Source organism: Cricetulus griseus, chromosome 3 (genome assembly GCF_003668045.3).
Source record: "Cricetulus griseus strain 17A/GY chromosome 3, alternate assembly CriGri-PICRH-1.0, whole genome shotgun sequence".
Taxonomy (NCBI): Eukaryota; Metazoa; Chordata; class Mammalia; order Rodentia; family Cricetidae; genus Cricetulus; species Cricetulus griseus.
This window is the reverse complement of record NC_048596.1, coordinates 94,391,071-94,413,454: the sequence shown is the minus strand read 5'-3', so window position 1 is coordinate 94,413,454 and position 22,384 is coordinate 94,391,071. Positions and strand designations below refer to the sequence as shown.

The following is a 22,384-nucleotide window of genomic DNA, read 5'->3' as shown; positions in this document are numbered from 1 at the left end:
AATCTCCTTCCAAACCGTGTTACATGATCTGTTATCAGATTAAGGCAAAAAAATTCTATCCCCCAGTGCCCTGAAAACAGTGGAGAATTGTTGGGGTTGGAAAGAATAATAATATAAAGCAGAAATATCTATAAACATACTTATCCAGGGCCATCTAAATACACTGTTGAGCCACGTGCCTGGAGGTATTCTTTACACAGAAAACTAGGAGCAGGAGTATTCACTATAGAATGGCTTCTGTCCATACACTGCAAGCTGGAAATAAACTCTTGGCTGAGTCGTTGGCAGAGACCTCTGCAACCAGTGATTAGGATGTGCTCAACCTGATGCTTTTATGTAGAACACCCTGAGCACTCGCTGGCGGATCTGTCGAGTCTTCACCCCATAAACAAGAGGATTGAGTGCAGGTGGCACAAGGAGGTAGAGCGTGGCCAGCAGAACATGGACATGATGAGGAACATGATGCCCAAAGCGGTGAGTGAGGAAAGAGAACATCCCAGGGACATAGAAGATGAGAATGACACAAACGTGAGACCCACATGTACTGAAGGCCTTGAGCCTGGCTTCACCCCCTGGGACCTTCAACACTGCCTGGAGGATGAAGGCATAGGAGATGCCAATGGCCAGCACATCTAGCCCAACCACCAGCAATGCCACTGACAACCCATAGGCTCGATTCACTGTGGTTTCAGAACAGGCAAGTTTTACCACAGCCATATGCTCACAGTAGGCATGGCTTATGACAGTGGCTCTGCAGAAGACAAGGTTCTGCAATAGGATGGGGAAGGGGATGAGGAGGACCAACCCCCGCACCAGCACCACCATCCCAATGCATCCTATAATCCCTGGATGCAGGATGGTGGAATGGCGCAGAGGGTGGCAGATGGCAACATAGCGGTCCAGAGCCATGGCCACAAGTATGCCTGACTCCATGGAGGAGAAGGCATGAATGAAGAACATCTGAGTCAGGCAGACAATGTACCCAATCTCATGAGCATAAGCCAGGAGCACTGTGAGGGCTTTGGGTGCCGTGGAGGAGGCCAGGACCAGGTCAATGGCAGCGAGCATGACCAGGAAGAGGTACATGGGTTGGTGCAAGGATGAGTCAGTCCAGATGATGAAGATAATAGTCACATTACCTACTAGAGCTAGGAAGTAAAGGACACCCAGGGGCAACGCTATCCAGTGCTGACTTTCCTCCAAGCCTGGAATACCTACTAGGAAGAAAGAGGGCTGGGGTTGCCTCCAGCTGGAATTGCTAAGGGCCATGATCAACAGCGCAGAGAAAGAAGAGTGAAAAGATGCCAAAGCCATGACTTCTTCATTTTTGATATGCTAAGACACTGTGGAGATCGGGCTACCATGTTCATCAGAACAACAGATGACTTAATCTGCAACAAGAGGGAATAAAATTAGACTCAAGGAAGAAAACTCTTCCTGGATACAGATGTTTTCTGATGAGCTTTCCATATATCTGAACCAAGAGTAATCTCTCTGTCATGTGAGAAAAGAGCAAACACTGAACACAGTGGCCTTGAGAGACATGTTAACTCTGTCATTCGATGACTTGTATTCTGAAGATATCAACTGGAAAGCATTGTCTTTACTGTGTAGGCAGTGCTGAAGGCTGTCACCTGTCACTTTGACACTCATCTCCTGCATCCTCTGGATCCAGATACTCAGTAGTTGTTCCTGAGATAGGCTGCATCCCATAATGATCTCTACCTCACTGTGGGTTGGCTCCAGGGTTTCAGGATCTCCTCCCTTCCTCTTGCCTATGTTGAATAATCCATTGCATTGTTTTTACTAGTTAATATGCTTCAGTTCATTCCAAGCTTACCTTGGGTGCAAAAAATACCACTGTGAGGCACAAATCTATTTCTCTGTTTGCTTCCCAAAGCCCATACACTCAATATTCAAAACTGGGTGGCTTGCCCAGCCTTCCCAAATATCCTCTACCTACTTCATGTCAATATTCCTGTGAATAAACCCTTATCTATGTATTCAATTTGAAAACTGTCTTCATTCATCCTTATAAATGATTCCTTTTATCCTTTCAACAATCCCCATTGGCTTTATATTTAACATCTCTTAGCCATTCTTTTTTCCTCAGCACCCAGGATTAATGCCTGAATTAAGAATCCAGCTTTCTCTTGCCTAAATTCTTCCAGACATAATGTAAAAATCAGGTTGGAGAAACTTATAGTGTTAACTCAGTCAGTGACACTTTGTAACTTTGTTATGAGCTTCTTTTAATTTACTTTCAACTCTGAAATCACAAATTCTTCCTAACTCTCATATATATGTAAAATGCTTTGGTGAGAGTCATACATAGAATGGATCACAGACTGACATGAAAGTTTGCAGAATTATTTTATTGCATTACTTTCCTAACAGTTGTGTTCCCTGTTACACATATGTTTTGCTATCGCCTTGGATTGCTGTTGTAATAATATGATCATACAGGCATATTATACAAAATATCTATGTTTCTTTCTCCTTCCTCTCTTATCTAAGTTGGTCTTTCATCTATCAGTATTCAGAGTCCAGTGTCCTCTTCTCCCCTAGAAGGATTCACAGTGGTTTGATAATATTGTCCTTATTTTATGATCTGCCTTTATCTATGATATTCTGATTTGTCAGAAAAATAAAAACTTTTTCACTGCCATAGTGTTTTATTTCAGAAGACAGAATCAGATCTCATTAAACTTGGTAAGCCAGCCTGGTGGACCCTTCACAGTGCATAACATCAAGTTTAATTAAATTTAATCTATGTCTATTTCATATTCTGGTAATAAAACTTTGCAGTCTATTTGAAATGTCTAAGCCTTGATTTCTCATCTGACAGTAAAATAAAGATCAGCCATACAACTTATTATAAATATTAATCAAAGTATGCATTTCAAGTCTACACTGACAGTATTCCACAAAATATGGCTTTCATTAGTACTAATGTTATTGATATAAATTATTAAAGAATTAAATACCAAATGTCTTTCCTATTTTTCTTTGCACTCACAAATCTCCTTCTGTGCTTCAAATGTTTGTCTCTTGCTGTCTTGCAAGAACACATTGCTGTTGCCTCCATAAATGTTAACATCAGGTACAATTAAATGAAACAGGTGCCCTGTTTAATCTGTCCATGTGATTCACCCCTGAAGCACTGAAACAAAAGACTAAATTTTTGCCTTAAGACTCTATTTGCCTTAAGAAAATGATGCACTCTGACACAGTATTAATTTCTTCTGAGACTTGTACACATACACATAAAGAGTCAGACATGACTTGACTCTTGGGGATCCCACATCTATATTCTGAGTGATTTAAAATAAATCAGTAATGACTATGTTATTGAGCCCCAAACTCTGTCTAGAATAATTATAAAACCCAAAATGCCTAGCAAACACACATCCCCCAGCCTTTGCTCGTCTTCCCCTCTGAGCTTAAAGAAATAGTGATAGTTCTGTTGAGAGATCCATGGTAATCTAACCACATACAAAGCTTCTCCCATTGGTACTTGGTGTTCCACACAAAGAGAAAATTTATTCTCTTTCTTAGCTACTGCTTCCTATGCAAGCCTCAGCCTGCTTTGCATTGTTCAGTACAGAAGCAAATGTACCACTATGCATTTGGGAAGCATGTCTGTAGCTTTTATAGAACCAGTACTAGGAGAGCTGAGGGGAAATAATGCTATTCCTCTGCATCAGCTGCCTCTTTGCATTCTGTGGCTTATGTGTTCAGAGTAAAAGCCGGAAGCTGCTTGTGTAAGGAAGTGGTCCTATGTGAGACTTACCGTAAAGGAGAGACGCCTTCATCTCCAGAAATCTGAATAGAAAGATGCATTTTGCTCCCTGGCCAGGAAGTGGAACACAGAAAAGGACCAGGCCTATACTTCCCTTACACACATGCAGATCCAGCCACAGCCATCTGTCATTTGTCAAGTCGCACTTAAGTGCTGTAGGGCAGTCTGACACGTCTCTCTTTGTTCTCAATTATAATCCTCTCACCGCTGTGTCTCTGCACTGATTACCTTGTATCATAAGATCACCCAGGCCCTGAATAGTGAGGTTGATCTCTTACTTACAGGAGACTTCCCAGAGCAAGACACAGAATACCTGGAATCCAATGTGTCCTGCATACAACTGGCTAAGGAAACACATACCCAAATGTTGAAATTACATAACAAGTAAGTAAGTATGCAAAGGTCTTAAAAGATCTGAAATTGTGGGTACTTGATGAAGCAGAGGCTGGACTTCAGGGATAAGTACATAATAAATAAGAATGTCTACTGAAAGGTGACCATCAAGCCTTGACGTTCTCCCTACAAGACACTCGGCTGCTTGGTGGGAATGTGGGCTCTGCTGAATCTCAGCTGTAAGAGACCAGGACAGAGTTCTAGATGCATATAGAAAATAAGGGTGACTAACAGTCAATTCTTCTTCGACTACTTCTAGTGAGCAGGAAGTCTCCTCTCTGGGCTGTGACATGACTCTCTCTCCTTAATCACCTTAACAGTGACCTAGACTGTATGAAAGTAGGGAAAGAGAAAGACAAGAACACAGCCAGAGGTGTAGAAATAGTGGGTGGATTCTAATGCCCTGATATAGGAGGAGAGCAGAGTCAAGCACTCAGAGGCACAGCTCCAGCTAACACATCTGAGAGAACCTAATATGACAGGCAGGAAACGGTCTTCCTCATCTCTGGACTGTCCTCAAGGATGTGTCTGTTGAAGCTTTGTGTCAGCTGAGGGAGACTCAGCAACAGAAAACTTGGGAAAGGGAAAAGTTGCCAGACTCAGGAAGGTTCTACTAAGCCTTTCCCCTCAGCAGGAACTTCCACCTCCCCAGTTCCAGAGTTTCCACCCCAAGCCCCCAGCCCCAGAGCTTCTACCCCAAAACTCCAGCCCCAGAGCTTTCAGGTACCAGGGCAGTCTCCATGATAACACTGCTCGGGCTTTGGAGTGATGATGAGGGACACTTTGTGCTCCAAAGAGCTGCATAGCAGTTTCTGAATGCTGAAGAGAAAATTAAACACATCACTCAAGGCCTGTGAAGCTAATACTTCAAGGTTTAAACCAATTAGTAGCTCTGGGAAGACTCAGAAAAAGGGCCTGCATCCTCCTGTGCTAGTGTGCTTCAAGGAGAAGATGAGAGACCCTGTGGAATGGTTTCAGTGTCTCCAGCTGACCCTGAGGTTGGAGAGGTCAGTAGGTTTCTGTGCAGTAACAGTTAGCTTGCAGCAATGTGTCCTCTGTGATCTCTGTGTCTATGTGCTTAACTCTCCCTGACAGTGCTTAGGCCAGGTCTGAAAAGGACAACCATTCTGACTCAAGACAAACAAATCCAAAACCACTAAGAGGTGCTGGTCTGTAGACAAAGCTCATTCTGTTAAAAGTCTAAGCACTGTGGGCCAGATGCTCTAGCTCACTGGCCAGCCTGAGTTAGTGAGCTCAAGGTCAGTGTGAACCCCATTCTCCAAAAACATGAGGTGGAGACTGAAAAAGACACCTGCCCTCTTCCTCTGGCTTCCTCATGTTTGTTCATCTACTCACACAGGTGCACACACCCATGAAACCATGTACACACACACACACACACACACACAAATTACCCAGATGTGTTAAACCAGTGTATTTGCAGATTTGTAGCCCTGTTAGCCAATCTGAGAAAGAATTTGCTACAGGGATGTAAGAAAAAACAGTTCAACTGTCAGTAGGCTACCCTGAACACCAAGTTTCCAATCTGACCTCATTTTCCACAATCTAAGTCCTGTGCTTCATCTTGTCACTGGTTGTGAAAGTTGTAGAAGTCTTTTCTTGATGTTCCCTCAAAGGAGGACAATGACTGTGAATAGTGTCTGGGAAAGGGTGTTAATACCACCAGCAGGTCTCAGAGGACTGACAGACACATCTGGTCAAAGCCTAAGTTGGCCTTCAGACTAGCAGGAGAGTCATGGAGTGAGCAAAATTCCCAGAGGGATGAGTGGATGGCAGGAAGCAAGGTTAATGGCAGCACCCATTCAGAAATGTGTGACTAGGCTCTGTGCAGTGCTGACCCTGACTCCTAAGCCTCAGCACCCTGGGAGCTGCACTAGGAAATGCATGCTCTGTGAGCCACAAACTTTAAACTGTGTGAATGCTGTGACACTTAGACTTCTTATTCTCACAAACCAGTCTTAGGCCCCTGTGAATTCTTTATCTTGAATGGGTGCTATGATCCCAGATCTAGAAGCATTAGCTTCTGGAAGCTCATAGCTGAGTCACTCTCCTATGAAGGAAAAAAACTAAGAAGCTTTGTTGGACTAGGCTATTTTTCCTTCTCCATTCAGCACTCACTTGACTGGTGATGTAAGATTATAAAGATAAAAACTCAATTCATTCAAATTTTAAAAATCGCTGAGTAGTCACCACAGCTCAAGAGGTCTTATTGGGTTACCAATGTAGCTGAGAAATCCAGATCACCATGTTAAGTTCATCAGCCCATCATGTTTCCGTCATTCTTCAATGTTCCTTTCATTTGAATCTGTGCTTTAGAGTCTGTTTCTAAAGTGCTCAGACTAAAACAAATGCCAAATGTCTCAGACTGTGGCTCTCAAGGCCATCAATCCCATCACCATGCCCAGTGTTTATGGTTTCCATGACAGCAATGCTTCAGCTCATAATCCTTTCCCTCCTCTAGTCAAAAGCTATTTCATTCACACATAGTAGGAAGCTACATCTGTTCATTCATCATATAACTCCACATAGTTCTCAACTTCCTAGTGTCCAGTGTTACAGTGGTGCAAAAGTGTTATGCATTCAGTCTAAGTCAAACAATTCTGAAATTTTGATCTTTTCCAAGCCTGTTATATGTTCCCTTACAATGCTGCACAGGGCCATTGAGCTCTAGTTTGCAGGTAGCCATGCAATGAAAGCAAAAATAAACCTGATATCTATGGTATACTGTGCTGCTAAGCTCATGTGTTCAACAGGTTACATATATGTATATTTGTGACTTACAACATCTTCATTTTATGATGTTTTTATTGGGTATCACACCACCGTGGTAGAGGAACTTCTGCTTAATCTACTAACTCCATGCAGTGTGACACAGCAGCCATTATTAGTAGTGGGTTAATTATATAATAGGTAATGTAGTGTGAATATTGATAACAACCATAAATGTTACAGATTTAAACCAAAGTATTTAATGTTATAGAAAGGGAAGATAGTCTTCGTGTATGGGAACTCAAGAAATACCTCCCTAACGCAAATTAGTAATCAGAAGTATTGGATAAAAGTAAAGGTGGGTAGGCTAGGGGTACTCACAGGAAGAAAGAGAATCTTGTATTTTTAAAGACATGAAGAATTGCTATTTTTTTACTCAGGTTCTTAGAATTTGGGGATATAATACTGGAATATAAACAAGAGCCTGAGAGTATAGAGTCTTATGTCGTGTTAAATAAATTTAAATAAAAACAAACGTATTACCAGAACCTCACCAATAAAATATCATCCTGGGAGAATATATAGAAAGAGTTTAAACAATGATAATGGTAGACCTGTTAGAAAACAAATACAAGGAACCTTAGAGATGTTCAAGGATATGATATGGGAACAGGTAAATCAGGTAGATGGGGACCTTTGGAGGACACAAACATCCTCTAAAGAACAAAGAAGCCAGAGTTCAGTGTACCATCTACATTTATACCAATAACCAAGATTGGGCATGTATGTTGGGGACCAAAATAGTTCCATTATGGAATGTCTTAAGGTATAGCCTCCAGGTTTCACTAAACAGGAGCACCCAGGAGCTCTGGCCCACTATTGTATTGCTAATTCCAGCAAGTCTGCTATTGTTTAGCATAGCTTCAGTGTAGAATGTCTCCTAGTTTGCATCTCTACAGAACTAAGCATTTGAATAGGCCTGCACCTGAGCAGAGGTACTGTTATTCTTTTGTTTAAAAAGAAGAAAAGAGAAATATTGAGACAGACATATTGACTATAAGTTTATTATAAGGTCCGGTAGAATGGGGAGACTAAGAAGAGGAACAGGGTAATGGCTGACCGCCATGGCCAGTCGCCATAGAGAGACAGAGCGGGGAAACAGAGACGGGAGAGCACACAGAGAGAGAGAGACAGGGGGAGAGAGAGAGAGAGACAGGGAGAGAGAGAAAGAAAGAGTAAAGGGGCAGGAGCCTATCTTTTAAAGGGGTCCTCTGCACCTGCGTGCAGACTTCTTTCCCATGGAACCTTGGGCTGACCAGGGTATTGCCTGAGTGGATTCCACCAGGTAACAGGGGCAGGCCAGCATAATGCCTAAACCTTTCAGGTACTAGGTGTGTAAGTAACATGTGAGGAGAGAGAGATAGGAGCCATGGAACAGAGAGGGGTCAGGAGGAGAGAAATGTCCTCCTCATGGCCATGGAAGCATGATTAAGAAACAGCCAAGAAGATGCTAAATAAACAAGAGACTCTAGTTTTACAACATGGAACTGAGAGCTCTCTAAAGGTGACTAGATGCCTCTGTTTGGTCTTTATCGCCCTTGGGTTGCTAGGAGCTTTCAAGCCCATGCTCCCCAACTCAGGTAGAACCTCATGGCTTCTGTGGCTTGGAGCTGAGACAGGCTGGGCCATGACAAAATGTTGCCCGAACTTGGGGCCTGAGAGCGGGGGAAGAAGCCATGGACACCATGAAGAAATGGACCCCAAAGAAGCAATGGACAAGGCAAAGGTGTGGACACTTTGAAGAGATAGTCATCGAGTGCGAACTGGTTGAAGAAGAAGTGCGCACAGGAAAAGGAAGAAAGAAGTGGCTGAGTGTGGTGCATGAACAGCAGTAAGTCAAGAATAAAAGTGTATATAAGTGTAGAAATAGGAAACAGATATTTGTAATATAAAATAGGAAAAAGATAAATCGGGTTATTTAACCCTTAAAGCAGAAATATGCACAAAAGTATATATTGTTAGACCCCCGAAAACTCAAGTATCCGGGGTCTCAGGCCAGGTTCGCGGTCACCCCAATCACCAGGCGGATTCGAGAGCTTGCTGCAAACTGCACGAGGCTTTATTGTAATTTAACGAGCTAACCCCATGTTAGCTCGGGTCTTTTACCCACCCGCCATGGCTGACGGCTAGAAAAAGACGGCTCCTTGGGTCTCCCAAAAGATCTTATAGGGCAGCGTAAGGGGAGTGTCTAGGGGTACGCACAGGCTCACGATTGGTGTGCCTCCAGGCTTGGAGGGCTTGCCCTGTGTTGATTGGTCAACTGGTTGTTATGGCCCATAGGCCCTCCCAGGGTGGTTGCTATGCTCTCTACGTCATTGTCGTGCGCTTGTCCGTAAAGCACACCCAGGGTCGTAAAGCATAGCGCCACCAGCTAACTTCCGATTGGTTCCTTGTCACGAGACAGGCATCTGACCTCTACGTGACCAAGGTAGGTTTATGGTAAGCACGTGTTCGGCTGTTATGGCTGCCAAAAGGGAAGCCGGTTCCTTCAATATAACACAAAAATGTCAGCCAGCAGCTGACAAAAAAAAAAAGGTAAAGCAGGTTACCCTTAAAGTAAGAGAAGGTGCACAAAGTATATGTGAGACTGAAATGTCAGTCAGATGATAAAGTAGTAAAATGTAGTGAGTTAGACTCTGGAGCAAAAAACACAGGTAATTGTAATTATGAAACAGGAACATTAGCCAGATGGTAAAGAGAGGTAAGTTAGCCTTGAAAGTAAAAATGTATATAGTTAGAGAAATCGGGCAGATAGTTGTTAGTCAGATGATTGTATACTTATTTACTTGGGTATAGTTTAATAGTCAGGAGAGCTAAAACAAAGTGAAAGCAAATACAGGAGATTTTAGAGTTTTAAGAGTATCCTTCCCTCTTGCAAAAGCCATCGCCATGACTCTGTCAGCATTGACTCTGTCATTGCCATGGCTTTTGTCAGCGTTTTGGGTTGCGCTGGGGCTGACATAGGTGCAGCCTCACATACACGCAGGCCCTCGGGAGATATCTAGGAATGTAATGGAGAACAAAAAACTTCGAGCATACTAAGGAGCGGCTGAATGATAAAGAATATACAGGACCAATGATTGGGATGAGCAGGGAGAGAGAGTTAATTAGTACCAAAATGGAGAGTCTTCACCTCCTTCATTTTAAACTGGGAATACAGAGAGGCAAATACTCAATGGTAAAATTCAGCAGGAACTAAGAGACTTGGAAATTTTAGTGAAATGGCTTACAGGAGATAAAAATTTACAGGTTTCCTTGGATCAGAGAGAGAGAGGCTCAGGAGAACATAAGCAGGATGCATGCACCAATGTCAGGAGCCAGCCTTGGTTAGATCCAAAGTCCTTATTTACACAAGCCTGGCGACTCCCATGCTCAGCTAGCTGCCAGCTAGTCTAGCATCCCACCCCTTAGGTTCCGGGACCTGGCCTGAGAAGCAATTAACACCTATTCCTCCCCCCACTTCCTCTTTCTCTGCTTCCCCCTTTTTCTTTAAAAGCCCCTTGGTTTCAATAAAGTTCAGACCTTAACAAAGAAAATCCCTGCTTGGTCTCGCTTCTGTTTTCCGCCCATTATTTTCAGGCAAATTGAAAGCGGTAACCAAGGCCTGCCTGTCAGGAGGAGAATATTTGTTATAGAGAGCAGGCAGGGACCTAGGGAGTTGGTTCAGAATTGGTTTCTAGGCCTGTGTGGACATTATACAAAAAAGTTAGAGACACAGGTGTTGGAACCTTGATTGTGAAACAGCTAGCTTATGAGAATGCTGATACTGCATGCCAGGTCACTCTAAGGCCTCACAGGAAGAGGACTTACATAGGCAAGTTCATTAAGTTTTTTTTCAGATAGTGGAACTAGCTTACACTCAGGGATTAGCAATGACAGCTGCCTTACAGGAACTTCAGTTAATAATATGTTATTCCTATAGAAAAAGGAAGGCATAGGGAGGAAGAAATGCACAGAGCCTTCTAGAGGTTGCTTTGGACATGTTCAGGAAGAGCACCAGGTCAGACAGAGTCCCAACAAAAGAGAAAATAGGGGATCAGGCTTGGGCCCGAAATACAGCCACAGATTTTCCAGCAGCTCAGAGGGCAAAAGTCGAGCTAAGGCCAAGGTCAATTCTGGCAGCGGCCAAGGTCCACCAGCCTTCAGCCAGTGTCTCAGTGCCACCTCATGCTGGCGTCTGCGGCAGGCTGGACAAAATGGCTGGCGGGGCAGCAGACAGCCTGAAGCTCCTCAGGGTAACTTACAGCCTTGGGAGATGCCACTATGACTGATGCTAGTCAATGTATATAAATGCTATTGATACAACCAGTCAGAAACTGTTTTAAGACCATATAGAAAAGAAAAGACAACATATTTAAGCTTAGATCTGTTCAAATTTTGGATGCTCATATTTCAAGGATTGACTATAGCTACTGTATTAGGAGAAATTTCAATTAGGGATTTTTCTTTTCAACAAACTGATCGTAAACCTAGGCAAAAGGAGAAATGTGAGATGTATGAAAGTTATGAATGAACGGTGTGGCCACACCTGGATGTGTGATGTGATTGTGAATTTATGAATGCAGACAAATGGAAATGCCTAAATTACCTTGGATATGATTAGAGAGATATTTGCATTGCCTTGGATATAGTTTAAAAAATATCAAAATCACTTCCGTAGTCAAAAAGAGCATCCAGTCAGTCAGTCATTCAGTCAGTCAGTCAGTTAGTCAGTCAAGGTCTTAATAGGAAAAATTAATGATTTGAGCCCTAGGAGATAGTCAATAAAAAAGATAGCAGAAGCCTATAGCATTACTTAGGGGCATGAGGACTCTATGGATGATTCTGTAAAATTTGTCAGAAGAGAGGATACAGATCTTCCTAAATTTTAGTGGTTGAAAAAGGAAAATCTAGAAAGTAAAAGTTGATACATGATTTTTAAAAGGGTTTGTGAAAAGAAGCCTCAGGAGAGAGCCATCCTGTTAGATTCACAGCTTGAATGTATCTTTGTAAATGCAAATTAGGCCAGGTCAGCTAAGATGCAAAAGAGGTCTTATCAGCTTGTCAGCTTCAAAGGTTAGATTAGAAAAGGCTACTCACTAAGTAAATCTCAAAAATTGTTTGGGACATATGTTGTATTCTAAAGAAATTAAGGTTTAATAGATAATTAGAAAGGATAGTGTACAATTTTTTGTTAGAAGTTGTTAAATATTCAATGGTTGAGTCCCTTTTGGGGGGCATCTAATGATGATTTAAATCCTTTAAATAAAATTCTATAAGGAGGTAATGATCCAAATTTACCCAAACAGCTAACTAAGAAGGTAGACAAATTCTATAATTAGAGGAGGCAATTCAGCATCAACAGATATATTATATTGACTATACAAACAATTGGAAGCTTATGTGTTCCCCACAAAGCATAGTCTGGCAGAAGGAACCATTACAGTGGTTACACCTACCTGTCTCACAAGCCAAAGTATTAAACCCTTGTTTTAAAACAATAGGCTAAATTGTACAGAAATGCTATATGGATTCTAGGAGGTATTTTAGGAGAAAACCAAATATGATACATGTTCCTTATTCCAAGCAACAGGTTGACTCTTTCAGAACAATGATTCATGGGCAATTGCCTATGCTCAGTTTTCAGGAAAAATTGATAATCAGTTTCTAGCTCATGGACTGTTACAATTTATGCTAATGCATCCTTTTATATTTCCAAAAATTGTAAAAAGCAGTCCTATAAAAATGCTATATTAGTTTTTACTGATGGTTCTAATGGGAGAGTCACTTGCATATGTTATTGATGGAAAGGAATAGGTGGAACAGACAACTCTTGCTTCAGCTCAAATAGTCAAATTGTGAGCTGTTGCAATGGTCTTTCAGATCCTAGTAAATCATTTAATTTGTATACTGACAGTCACTACGTCTTTAAGGCTCTTAAGATAATAGATACAATTTAATACATAGGATCCAGTAATAGGTTAAAATATTATTTGAGCAAATTCAAAATGTTATTCACCTGGGAGAATTGCCATGGTTTATGGGTCACATTGGGAACCTATTAAATAATGCCTTTCCCTGATTACTAGCCAAAAATATGAGTCAACAGATTAATTAACAAAACTGTTTGATTTGCCTTAAATAGAGAAAGCTCTACAGTCTTGTAACTTTCTTCATCAAAACAACAAAAGTCTGGCTTAACCAGACAGACTGCTGGTCAAATCATCAAACAATGTGGAATATCTACCTATGGCTAATTTAGGGGTGAATCCTCAAGGCCTACTCCCTAACCATTTATGGCAAATGGATGTTACTCACATCACGGAGTTTGGCAGGTTGAATTACGTGCACGTGGCAATTGCCAGGTATTCAGGTTTCTTAATGGCCACTCCACAAACCAGAGAAGCCACCAGACATGTTATAAGTCACTGTTTAAGATGCTTACATGGGAGTACCAAAAGTTATAAAAAACAGATAATGGGTCTAGATATACTAGAAAAGCTTTCCAGCAATTTTGTACTCAATGGAAAATTGATCACAAAACAGGTATTCCTTATAATCCTTAAGGAAAAGGAATAATGGAGTGGGCCCACAGTGCCCTAAAAGCGCAGCTGAAAAAATAAAAAGGAGAGAGCAGTGCCCTCAGTCTACACATGATGCTTTAAACCACGCACTGTTTATCTTAAACTTTTTAAATGTGAATGCCAGTGAGCAATCTACTGCAGACAGATTCTGGCATGACAGAACTCGAGTGAATTTCGCTCAGGTCAAATGGAGAGATGAATAGAGGGGGCCAGACCCCATAATTATTTGTGGTCTAGGGCATGTCTGTGTTTTCTCGAAGGTGGAGAACGAGGTGTGCTGGCTGCTGGAACAGTTGATGAGATGTGTGGAGCAGAGAGGAATTGGACCTGAGGTCCAAGGTCCCAAGAAGCTTTGGGAGACCATCTGAACCAGCTGAAGTGAAACACTGGACCTGTATTCCTGAACCTTGAGGACATCTGACCTACAGCCGGAGGAAGGAAGGAGATAGACACTCAGTTCCAGTTTTGAGATGCTTTCCAGAGTTCCAGCTTCCCTACAGATGGACTACATCCACCTCTCTGAATCCATGAGTGCTCATCCAGGAGCAGACTAAGAACTGGACAACAAACAGCTTGCCTTCTTGCCACATCTAGATGCACAAAACTGTTTTGCCAGTTTTCCCATGGGAAAAAGGACCCATTTAGGACAGTTGGATACTGGCATAAACCAGAATGAGTGGCAGAAGCCCCTACACAATGCTTAAACCAGATATGGACAAAAGACTTTTCAGTTAACATTCAAAGACTATGTATAATATTGAAGGAACCGGCTTCCCTTTTGGCAGCCATAACAGCCGAACACGTGCTTGCCATAAACCTGCCTTGGTCACTTAGAGGTCAGATGCCTGTCTCGTGACAAGGAACCTTAGTCACTAAAAGGTCAGATGCCTGTCTTGTGACAAGGAACCAATCAGAAGTTAGCTGGTGGCGCTATGCTTTACGACCCTGGGTGTGCTTTACGGACAAGCGCACGACAATGACGTAGAGAGCATAGCAACCACCCTGGGAGGGCCTATGAGCCATAACAACCAGTTGACCAATCAACACAGGGCAAGCCCTCCAAGCCTGGAGGCACACCAATCGTGAGCCTGTGCGTACCCCTAGACACTCCCCTTACGCTGCCCTATAAGATCTTTTGGGAGCCCGTAGGAGCCGTCTTTTTCTAGCTGTCCGCCATGGCGGGTGGGTGAAAGACCCGAGCTAACATGGGGTTAGCTCGTTAAATTACAATAAAGCCTCGTGCAGTTTGCAGCAAGCTCTCGAATCCGCCTGGTGATTGGGGTGACCGCGAACCTGGTCTGAGACCCCGGATACTTGAGTTTTCGGGGGTCTAACAATATTACAAACCTGATTTCAGAACTTTACATGTTTCAAAACTTTGGACTTTAAGCAAGAAATACAAAGTTTCAAAGGACATTGAGTCCCAGGAAGGGAATAAAGGAAAAAAAAATTTAGAGTTGTGAAATTGTTCACACCCCACAGATCATAAGAATATCTTATTGTCTTTTGATTGTATTGTAATTCACCCTAATGTATATTCATGAGATTGTTAATGTCTATAACCTTGCTATATGTGTTATGCAAATGTTATTAGAAACTAGAAGTCAGAGTTCATTCTAACAGAAATGTAACGAGTAATTTACAAGCCTTAGGATAGAAATATGTTTAAGAGAGCAAACTTAAGTAGTATGTGCACCAGAGGCACTAGAGGCATTCCCATGCAGATTTTTAAAAGGCCATTTTAACCTTTATATGTCTCCATCCTGCAGGAGAACATTTGCGCCATGATAACTCAGGTGTTACCTCCCGGAAGATTTTTCCTGATTCAGGAACATTTGGAGCTGGACCATGGCCCATCCCCCATTAACCTTATTTGTTTTACAGAGACTGGTTCCAGCCAGAGATGGGTACGATTTTCCTTGCCTTCAGGGAATCCTAAGACAGAACACGCATGACGGAATGTGTGATTCCATGATGGGCACCCCTGGTAGGTTGAAGGGAGCCTCCTAAAACAGGTGCAGTCATCTGTCCTGATGCAGAAGCACAGGTTTCTTTTTATTAAGTTAAGAGAGAGGTATTGTCGGGGACCAAAATAGTTCCATTATGGAATGTCTTAAGGTACAGCCTCTGGTTTCACTAAACAGGAGCATCTGGGAGCTCCACCCCACTATTATATTGCTAATTCGAGCAAGTCTTCTATTGTTGAGCATAGCCTCAGTGTAGAATGTCTCCTAGTTTGCATCTCCACAGAACTAAGCATTTGAATAGGCCTGCACCTGAGCAGAGGTGCTAGGTGTGTAAGGAGAGAGAGTTAGGAGCCATGGAACAGAGAGGGGTTAGGAGGAGAGAAATGCCCTCCTCGTGGCCAAGGAAGCATGGTTAAGAAACAGCCAAGAAGATGCTAAATAAACAAGAGACTCTAGTTTTACAACATGGAACTGAGAGCTCTCTAAAGATGACTATATGCCTGTGTTTGGTCTTTATCACCCTTGGGTTGCTAGGAGCTTTCAAGCCCATGCTCCCCTACTCAGGCAGAACCTCATGGCTTCTGTGGCTTGGAGCTGAGACAGGTCAGGCCACAACACATATAGAATGTTATGAGCATGTCATTACTTAGTGAGAGTAATGAGAAAAGATGCCATCAGCTCAAAGTGGCAGGGGAAGATGTGCCTAGTAGCATGAATATCAGGGATACACTAACCTGTGCTTGTCTGTTTTCACAGGAAATGAGCTGACAATGTATTAGAACCAAGCACACTAAAACTGATTATCCAACCAGAGATATGAGAAAAATAAACAGTCCCCACTTGATAGTGAGTATAACATTGCCATCATCATATACCAGATGAAAATAATAATGGCATAAACTGCTTGCATTTAAAGGACATTGATTGGAACATAAGCCTGCTTTTATCTCAAGGAACCATAGTGTAAGAGCTGAGTACACAGGATCTGCCTTTAATAACAATACTTTTTATTAATCTAGGATATTTAGAGGATTGTTCAAAGTAGTTAATATGAAGTCCTCAGAGACATCTAAGTCCCTTGTAGATAACTCTTACTCAACCTTTCACCCACCTAATGAACCCACCTTCACAATTCCATCTCTCTCCAGATCTTCATCTCACTAACATGATAAAATTCTGAGAAATACTCCAAATATGAATGAAGATAATGTCAGGAAAAGGAAGGGGGAATGAGTGAAGACCAGATGACAAATGCTAGTTTTCTGTTTGGTGATTACATACAACTGTAAGTCTACCATGCAAGGGCAAACATGTCTTCCAGTGCTCTCTGCAGTGCCTGAAACACAACTGTTTGAAATTATAACATTTGGAAAAAATGGAAGGAGATGTCAGTCATGATTATAACAGTAAAGTCCCTGGTATGTGTGATGTGATAAGGATGACAATGGTTTATTTCATTTCAATAAAATATACTGAGTACTCACTGTTATAAAGATTTGTTTATTTATTTATTCCAAAACACATATTATTCTTATATGGCTGATTAAGAAATGTGCTATTGCTAGAGCATTTTGTTAAATAACTACTTATTTAATAAGCAAACATTTATTATTTATCAAATGCCAGGAACCATAACAAGAACACAATCATTGTTTGCTGTGGATGCAGAAATAATTCATCCATTCAAAAATACATATACATTTGTAAATTATAATAAATGATGAAATAAGTAAATCTAGTTTTCTGATGTGTAAAACAAGTGATTTGTCATGATTAGAAAATTCTCCAGACGAATAAAGGTGAATAAAAATGGTGAAATTAAGAACAGCCATCTTGGCAAACTGACTGAAGTTAGGTTCTTGGGTTTTGGGAACTTAAAGAAGGCACTTGCATATACATAATAAATAATACTAGGGCAATACTATGTATTTCAAGGACATATAAAGTTATAAAAACATACAACAAATACATTAGAATGGCAATGGCGGGAGTTTCAGAGGAAATGAGTAAGAAGGTTAGAAATGAGAGAAAATAAGTAAATAGAACGAAAATCAAGAAAAAATACTGTGTAAAGTTTTATACTTGAGTCTCTATTCTTCAGACTAAAACTGGAGAAGGTGAAGAATATATTATTCTAAAGGTTAAAAATATATAGCATTAGAAGAACAGTCTATCACAAAACTAAACTGACAGAATATACAAAATAAAACCGTACTTCACCTGCAACTCTGGAATCAAGTGGGGCATGAAGACTCTGAAGTGTCACTCATAAACTCAAACTCCAAAACATCTCTATGATTTGCTGTCTCTCCTTCTCAGAAGCCAGACTTTCTCCAGTAGAGAGGATCTATCTGCTTCCATGTAGAGGCTGAATGTGCACGATACATGGTGGGAGCTGCTTCATTTCATCAAGTGTGCAGCACAAGCACCCAGTTTACAACTCTCACTAAATTCCTGGGATCCTGGTATACAAAAACTCTCATGTGTGTACTTGTATGACATGGTTGTCCTATGTAGTCCTCATCAGATTACAACTCGCTATGTAGCCCAGGCTAACCTCAAACTCATGATTCTCCTGCCTCAGTTTCCTGTAATGATAAATCTTTCCACCAGCTGCCCAAGTTCTGCCAACTTGGGTGACCAAAATAACATACAGAGACTTATATTAGGTACAATGCTACTGGCCAATGACTAGGATTTCTTATCTGCTAGCTCAAGTCTTAATTATCAACCATAATCATTAATCTATATATTTATGAGACTTATCTTATCGAGGATGTCAGCCTTGCATCCTGTCTTCCTGGTGGTCACATGGCCATGGCGACTCCACAGAGAGGAGGAAGAAGAGGAAGAGAGCGACTTCCTGCTTGTCCCTGCTTATTTTCTGAGTCTGCCTGCTATGTCACTTCCTGCCTGGATCACAAGACTTTATTACATTTCCCAGAATCCTCGTCAACTCCTAGTGTTCCTCTCCTGTATCTTCATGCCCAGCTAACATCCTGTTTCTTAACTACCTGTTATGTCTACATAATCAACACAAACTATTGATTTTTAGAGGAAAAAGATGCCAAAAGGCACTGCTTAGTGAATAACTGAGATTCTACAGACCTTCTAAGTCTTAACTCCAATATACAAACCTCAGAGTACCCAGAAAAAATTCCCATTCTTAAAATATCCCAGATGCCTTCTGTCCCCACTAGGCAAATGACCTGGACAGTAGAGTTTCTAATCTATAGACAAAGGGCACCTTGACCCTTGAATTCCAGTTGACAAAAATGATAGTCAAGTGGGTTCAATCTTCTTGGTGTGTAGAATTGTCAACAGACACTCTCGTATCTGCTTGGTCTTAACCCCATATACAATGGGGTCCAAAGCAGGAGGGAAGAGCAAGTAGAGGTTGGCAAGGATGACCTTGGCAGCAGAGGCTGTGGGTGGCCCAAAGCGCTGCATGACCACAGAAAGAAAGCCTGGTCCATAGAAGAAGAGGATGACACAGACATGAGCTGTGCATGTGCTTCCTGCTTTACCACGTGCCTCTGGTGAAGGAAAATGCATCACAGTCTTGACAATCTGCCCATAAGAGTAGGCAATGAAGGCTACATCCCCCACACCAAGAAAGATTGCCACAGCAAAGGCATAGAGACTGTCCAGGGTCGTGGCCCCACAGGCCAGCTTCACCACTGCCATGTGCTCACAGTAGGTATAAGCAATTGTGTGTGAGCTGCAATAAGACAGTCTATGAGCCAGACTTGGAAAGAAGATGGTTAAACCCACACCTCGCACTGCCACCAGGCCTCCAATTTTGGCGACAACTTCAGGAGTAAGGATGGTTGCATAATGTAGTGGGTTACAGATGGCCACAAAGCGATCCAAGGCCATGGCCACCAGCACCCCTGACTCCATGGCAGAGAATGCATGGATGACAAACATTTGGGACAGACAGGAATAGGAGCTGATGGCTGTATCACCAAACCAGAAAATTGCCAGCATCTTGGGCAGAGTGGAGAGAGAAAGGACCAGGTCGACAAAAGAGAGCATAGCAAGAAACAGAAACATGGGCTGGTGAAGCCTGTGTTCAGTCCAGATGAGAACAAGCAGGACTGCATTCCCAGTTAGTGACAGGACAAACATAAAGCAGAAGGGAAGGGATATCCAAATGTGTACAGCAGTCAGACCTGGGATGCCAACCAAGAAGAAAGTATGTGGTAGGAGATGAGAACTATTGGAAAGAATCATGGTCATTATCTCACACCAAGGAGTAAATGGTCACTGCAAAGAAAGGCAGGGATATAAGACCTAATGAGTGAAGATTAATAGGAAGTCAGTGTGTACAGTCTCATTGATGTCAACACCAGCATCACATCATTCTTACCCCATAGTTAGTTCCAAAGAAATGCTCAAAAAATTCAATTTATTCAATAGGTCTTCATATCTTCAACCCAGAAGATGTAAGACAGTTGAAAATACATTTGTGAGAAGTCCAGAAACCAGATTCTAAATTTGGATCCAATGTGTGCGTTCTGGGATAATTTATTTAATGGTAAGTAAGTATCGAGTAAGTAGTATTAGTTTAAAAATCTTTCCCCTCAAGCTCATACTACAAATTCTGGTACTTGATGCAATCATCACTGACCTTAGTATTAGCAAACCTAAGTCCACTGAACTCCTGAAACTGACAAAAATATTAACATCTGGAAAATCCTCCAATTAGGGGCAAGTCACTCTTCCAGATTTGATTTGATTTCCCACATTAGAGAATAATATGCAGTCCCTAGAGACCCCAATGCTGATCAGATCCTTCCTTGCATTATTTCCATTCTGTTTACTTGCTTTCCAACCCAATATCTCAGTAACTGACTGCCTCACCCACTGTATCTCCCTCTCCTGCAAGGTACTGGTGTGTTGGTGTTTAACATTTTGGTGACATGGAGAGTAAACAGAAGCTCTTGGACACCTCGGTATTGGTAATATTAAGGCCAGAAAGTTATCACAGCAACAGTTTGCAACATTGTCTGTGTTCCCAAGATACTCCCTATTAAATACCATCATTGTATGTTGTAAGAGAAACAGAAATCTAGGAAGAAATAAATGAACCAGTGTCATAGGTCTGCATAAGTGAATAAAACCACAGCTTATATCCACTGACCCCGTAAGCTAGGAAATGCTCTCCTGTCTTTGTTAGAGTGGCTCTTACAGGCCAAGAAAGAATATCTAGGACCCTTGGACCATGACTAAAAGAGGGCAACAGTATAGATGATAAAACAAGGACCAAGAAGCACTGATTTTGGGATTGTGTCTCTCTGACATCTTAACACCGCAGGAACTATGATCTTCTCATGTGAAAGATAAGCACAGGGTTACAAAATCATGAACACTTCATCAGCACTGACCGGAGATGGTCATCAAACCTTAACCTACCACATATCTGAAACTTCCCAAAATAAGAACATCTGGAAAAGTACTTCTTGTGAAGGCATCTCTGTCTTTCAGAGTTTACTTAGCTGCCAAGATAAATTAATAATATACAATCTCTAATGACCATATTCAGTGTCTGTAAAAGCTTTGGGTGTAAGAGAAGTGAATCACATGCTAGGTGTGAAAGGAATAGCCACTGATCTTATAGCCCAATGACAACAAAAGTGAGTTTCTGATATGAGATAAAGAAACAAAAGTCATCTTGGAATGTGGCTCAAGAAAGCAGTTTTAAAATAGCCAAGAAAGTTTGCTTCCTCCTCTAGCTGTATAATTATTTTCTTTCCCTTCAATCACAGCTGCCAAGGACACTGTAATAACGACAGTTGTGAAGACTACAAAGTAGGAGATAAAAGTGGCCTGAAGTCCCGAGGTCATGGATTAGACTGCACCAGGAGTCAAAGTCCTGGTTCAAGTTATCTTTTCTGATTTGTCACCTGTGTTGATCTAAGAAAAGCAACTAGCCATTTCCAAACATCCAGTTATGCTTCCTCACATGTGAAATAATTATATTAAAATCTGCTCCTCAGGGGCATAGTGAAAATTGAGTGAGATTCAATATAACAATTAATAATTGTCGGATATTGAAAATGTCCCTTTAATTGGACTCTACATAATAACTAATATGCTGGAAACAATCTGGCTAAGAGTAATAAAAAAAATAGGATTTTGAGACAGGGTATAGTAATTGGAGTAACACAATCAAAAGTGCTGTGTCCACTCCCACCCAACATGATACCTTCTCCCTTCCCAGTGACACATTGTTCTCCTAATCACCCCGAAGTGTGGTGCTGTGAGGGGTATAGAGGGTGTAGAGAAGTGTGACTCTGATTACCTGAACATCTGCTTCAAACTATCCTCTAAACAGTCCATCCTTATGCTGCTGTCTTCAGAAAACTTAGAGATGATTATACCTGGTAGCCCTGGGATCAGAAGATATTACTATTTTATCCATGTGCCTTAAGTAAATATCTGACCCAATAAATTCAGTAGCTCTACCTCTGTCAAGGAAGTAAGTAAAAAGAGAAAAGGGGTTAAGGAGCCAGAAAAATGTCAATTCCAGATTGCCTTCATAAATGCTTTCCCTATGACTAGTCCTCTAGGCATTAATGAGGAGCAGGCCTCTAAAAAGCCTCCTAACCCAGGACTGAACTGCCTGCTCTGACAGCGACTTTTCAAATACTCGTTCCTTCCCTTACCTGTCCTATCTAATACCACACAGAGGTCTACCCAGGCTTCTAACACAGTATATAGTATTGCCTATGCTGTTCTTTCAATTTTACTTAACTATATAAAGAGCATGCCATTTCACTACAGAAAGACCATCAGACTACCTTGTCTATATGATTGTTGAAATACGAATGTAGCCTTTATATGTCTCTCTTCCTACCCTGGAC

At 41.6% G+C, this 22,384-nt stretch overlaps 2 protein-coding genes across 2 annotated transcripts; both read right to left on the bottom strand.

The window, feature by feature from the left end:
- Positions 1-318: 318 nt before the first annotated feature.
- On the bottom strand, positions 319-1,314 carry LOC100756502 (olfactory receptor 52L1). Its single transcript, XM_027405031.1, has one exon. The coding sequence runs from the start codon at positions 1,312-1,314 to the stop codon at positions 319-321; it is 996 nt and encodes a 331-aa protein (XP_027260832.1).
- A 17,483-nt stretch (positions 1,315-18,797) lies between these two features.
- LOC100755336 (olfactory receptor 52K1) lies at positions 18,798-19,751 on the bottom strand. Its single transcript, XM_027404988.1, has one exon. It carries the CDS (start codon positions 19,749-19,751, stop codon positions 18,798-18,800), a length of 954 nt encoding a protein of 317 aa, XP_027260789.1.
- Positions 19,752-22,384: the final 2,633 nt, after the last annotated feature.

Excerpts from the sequence above, each read along its gene's own strand:
- LOC100756502 (XM_027405031.1), bottom strand. The coding sequence starts at position 1,314 with ATGGCTTTGGCATCTTTTCACTCTTCTTTCTCTGCGCTGTTGATCATG.
- LOC100755336 (XM_027404988.1), bottom strand. The coding sequence starts at position 19,751 with ATGATTCTTTCCAATAGTTCTCATCTCCTACCACATACTTTCTTCTTG.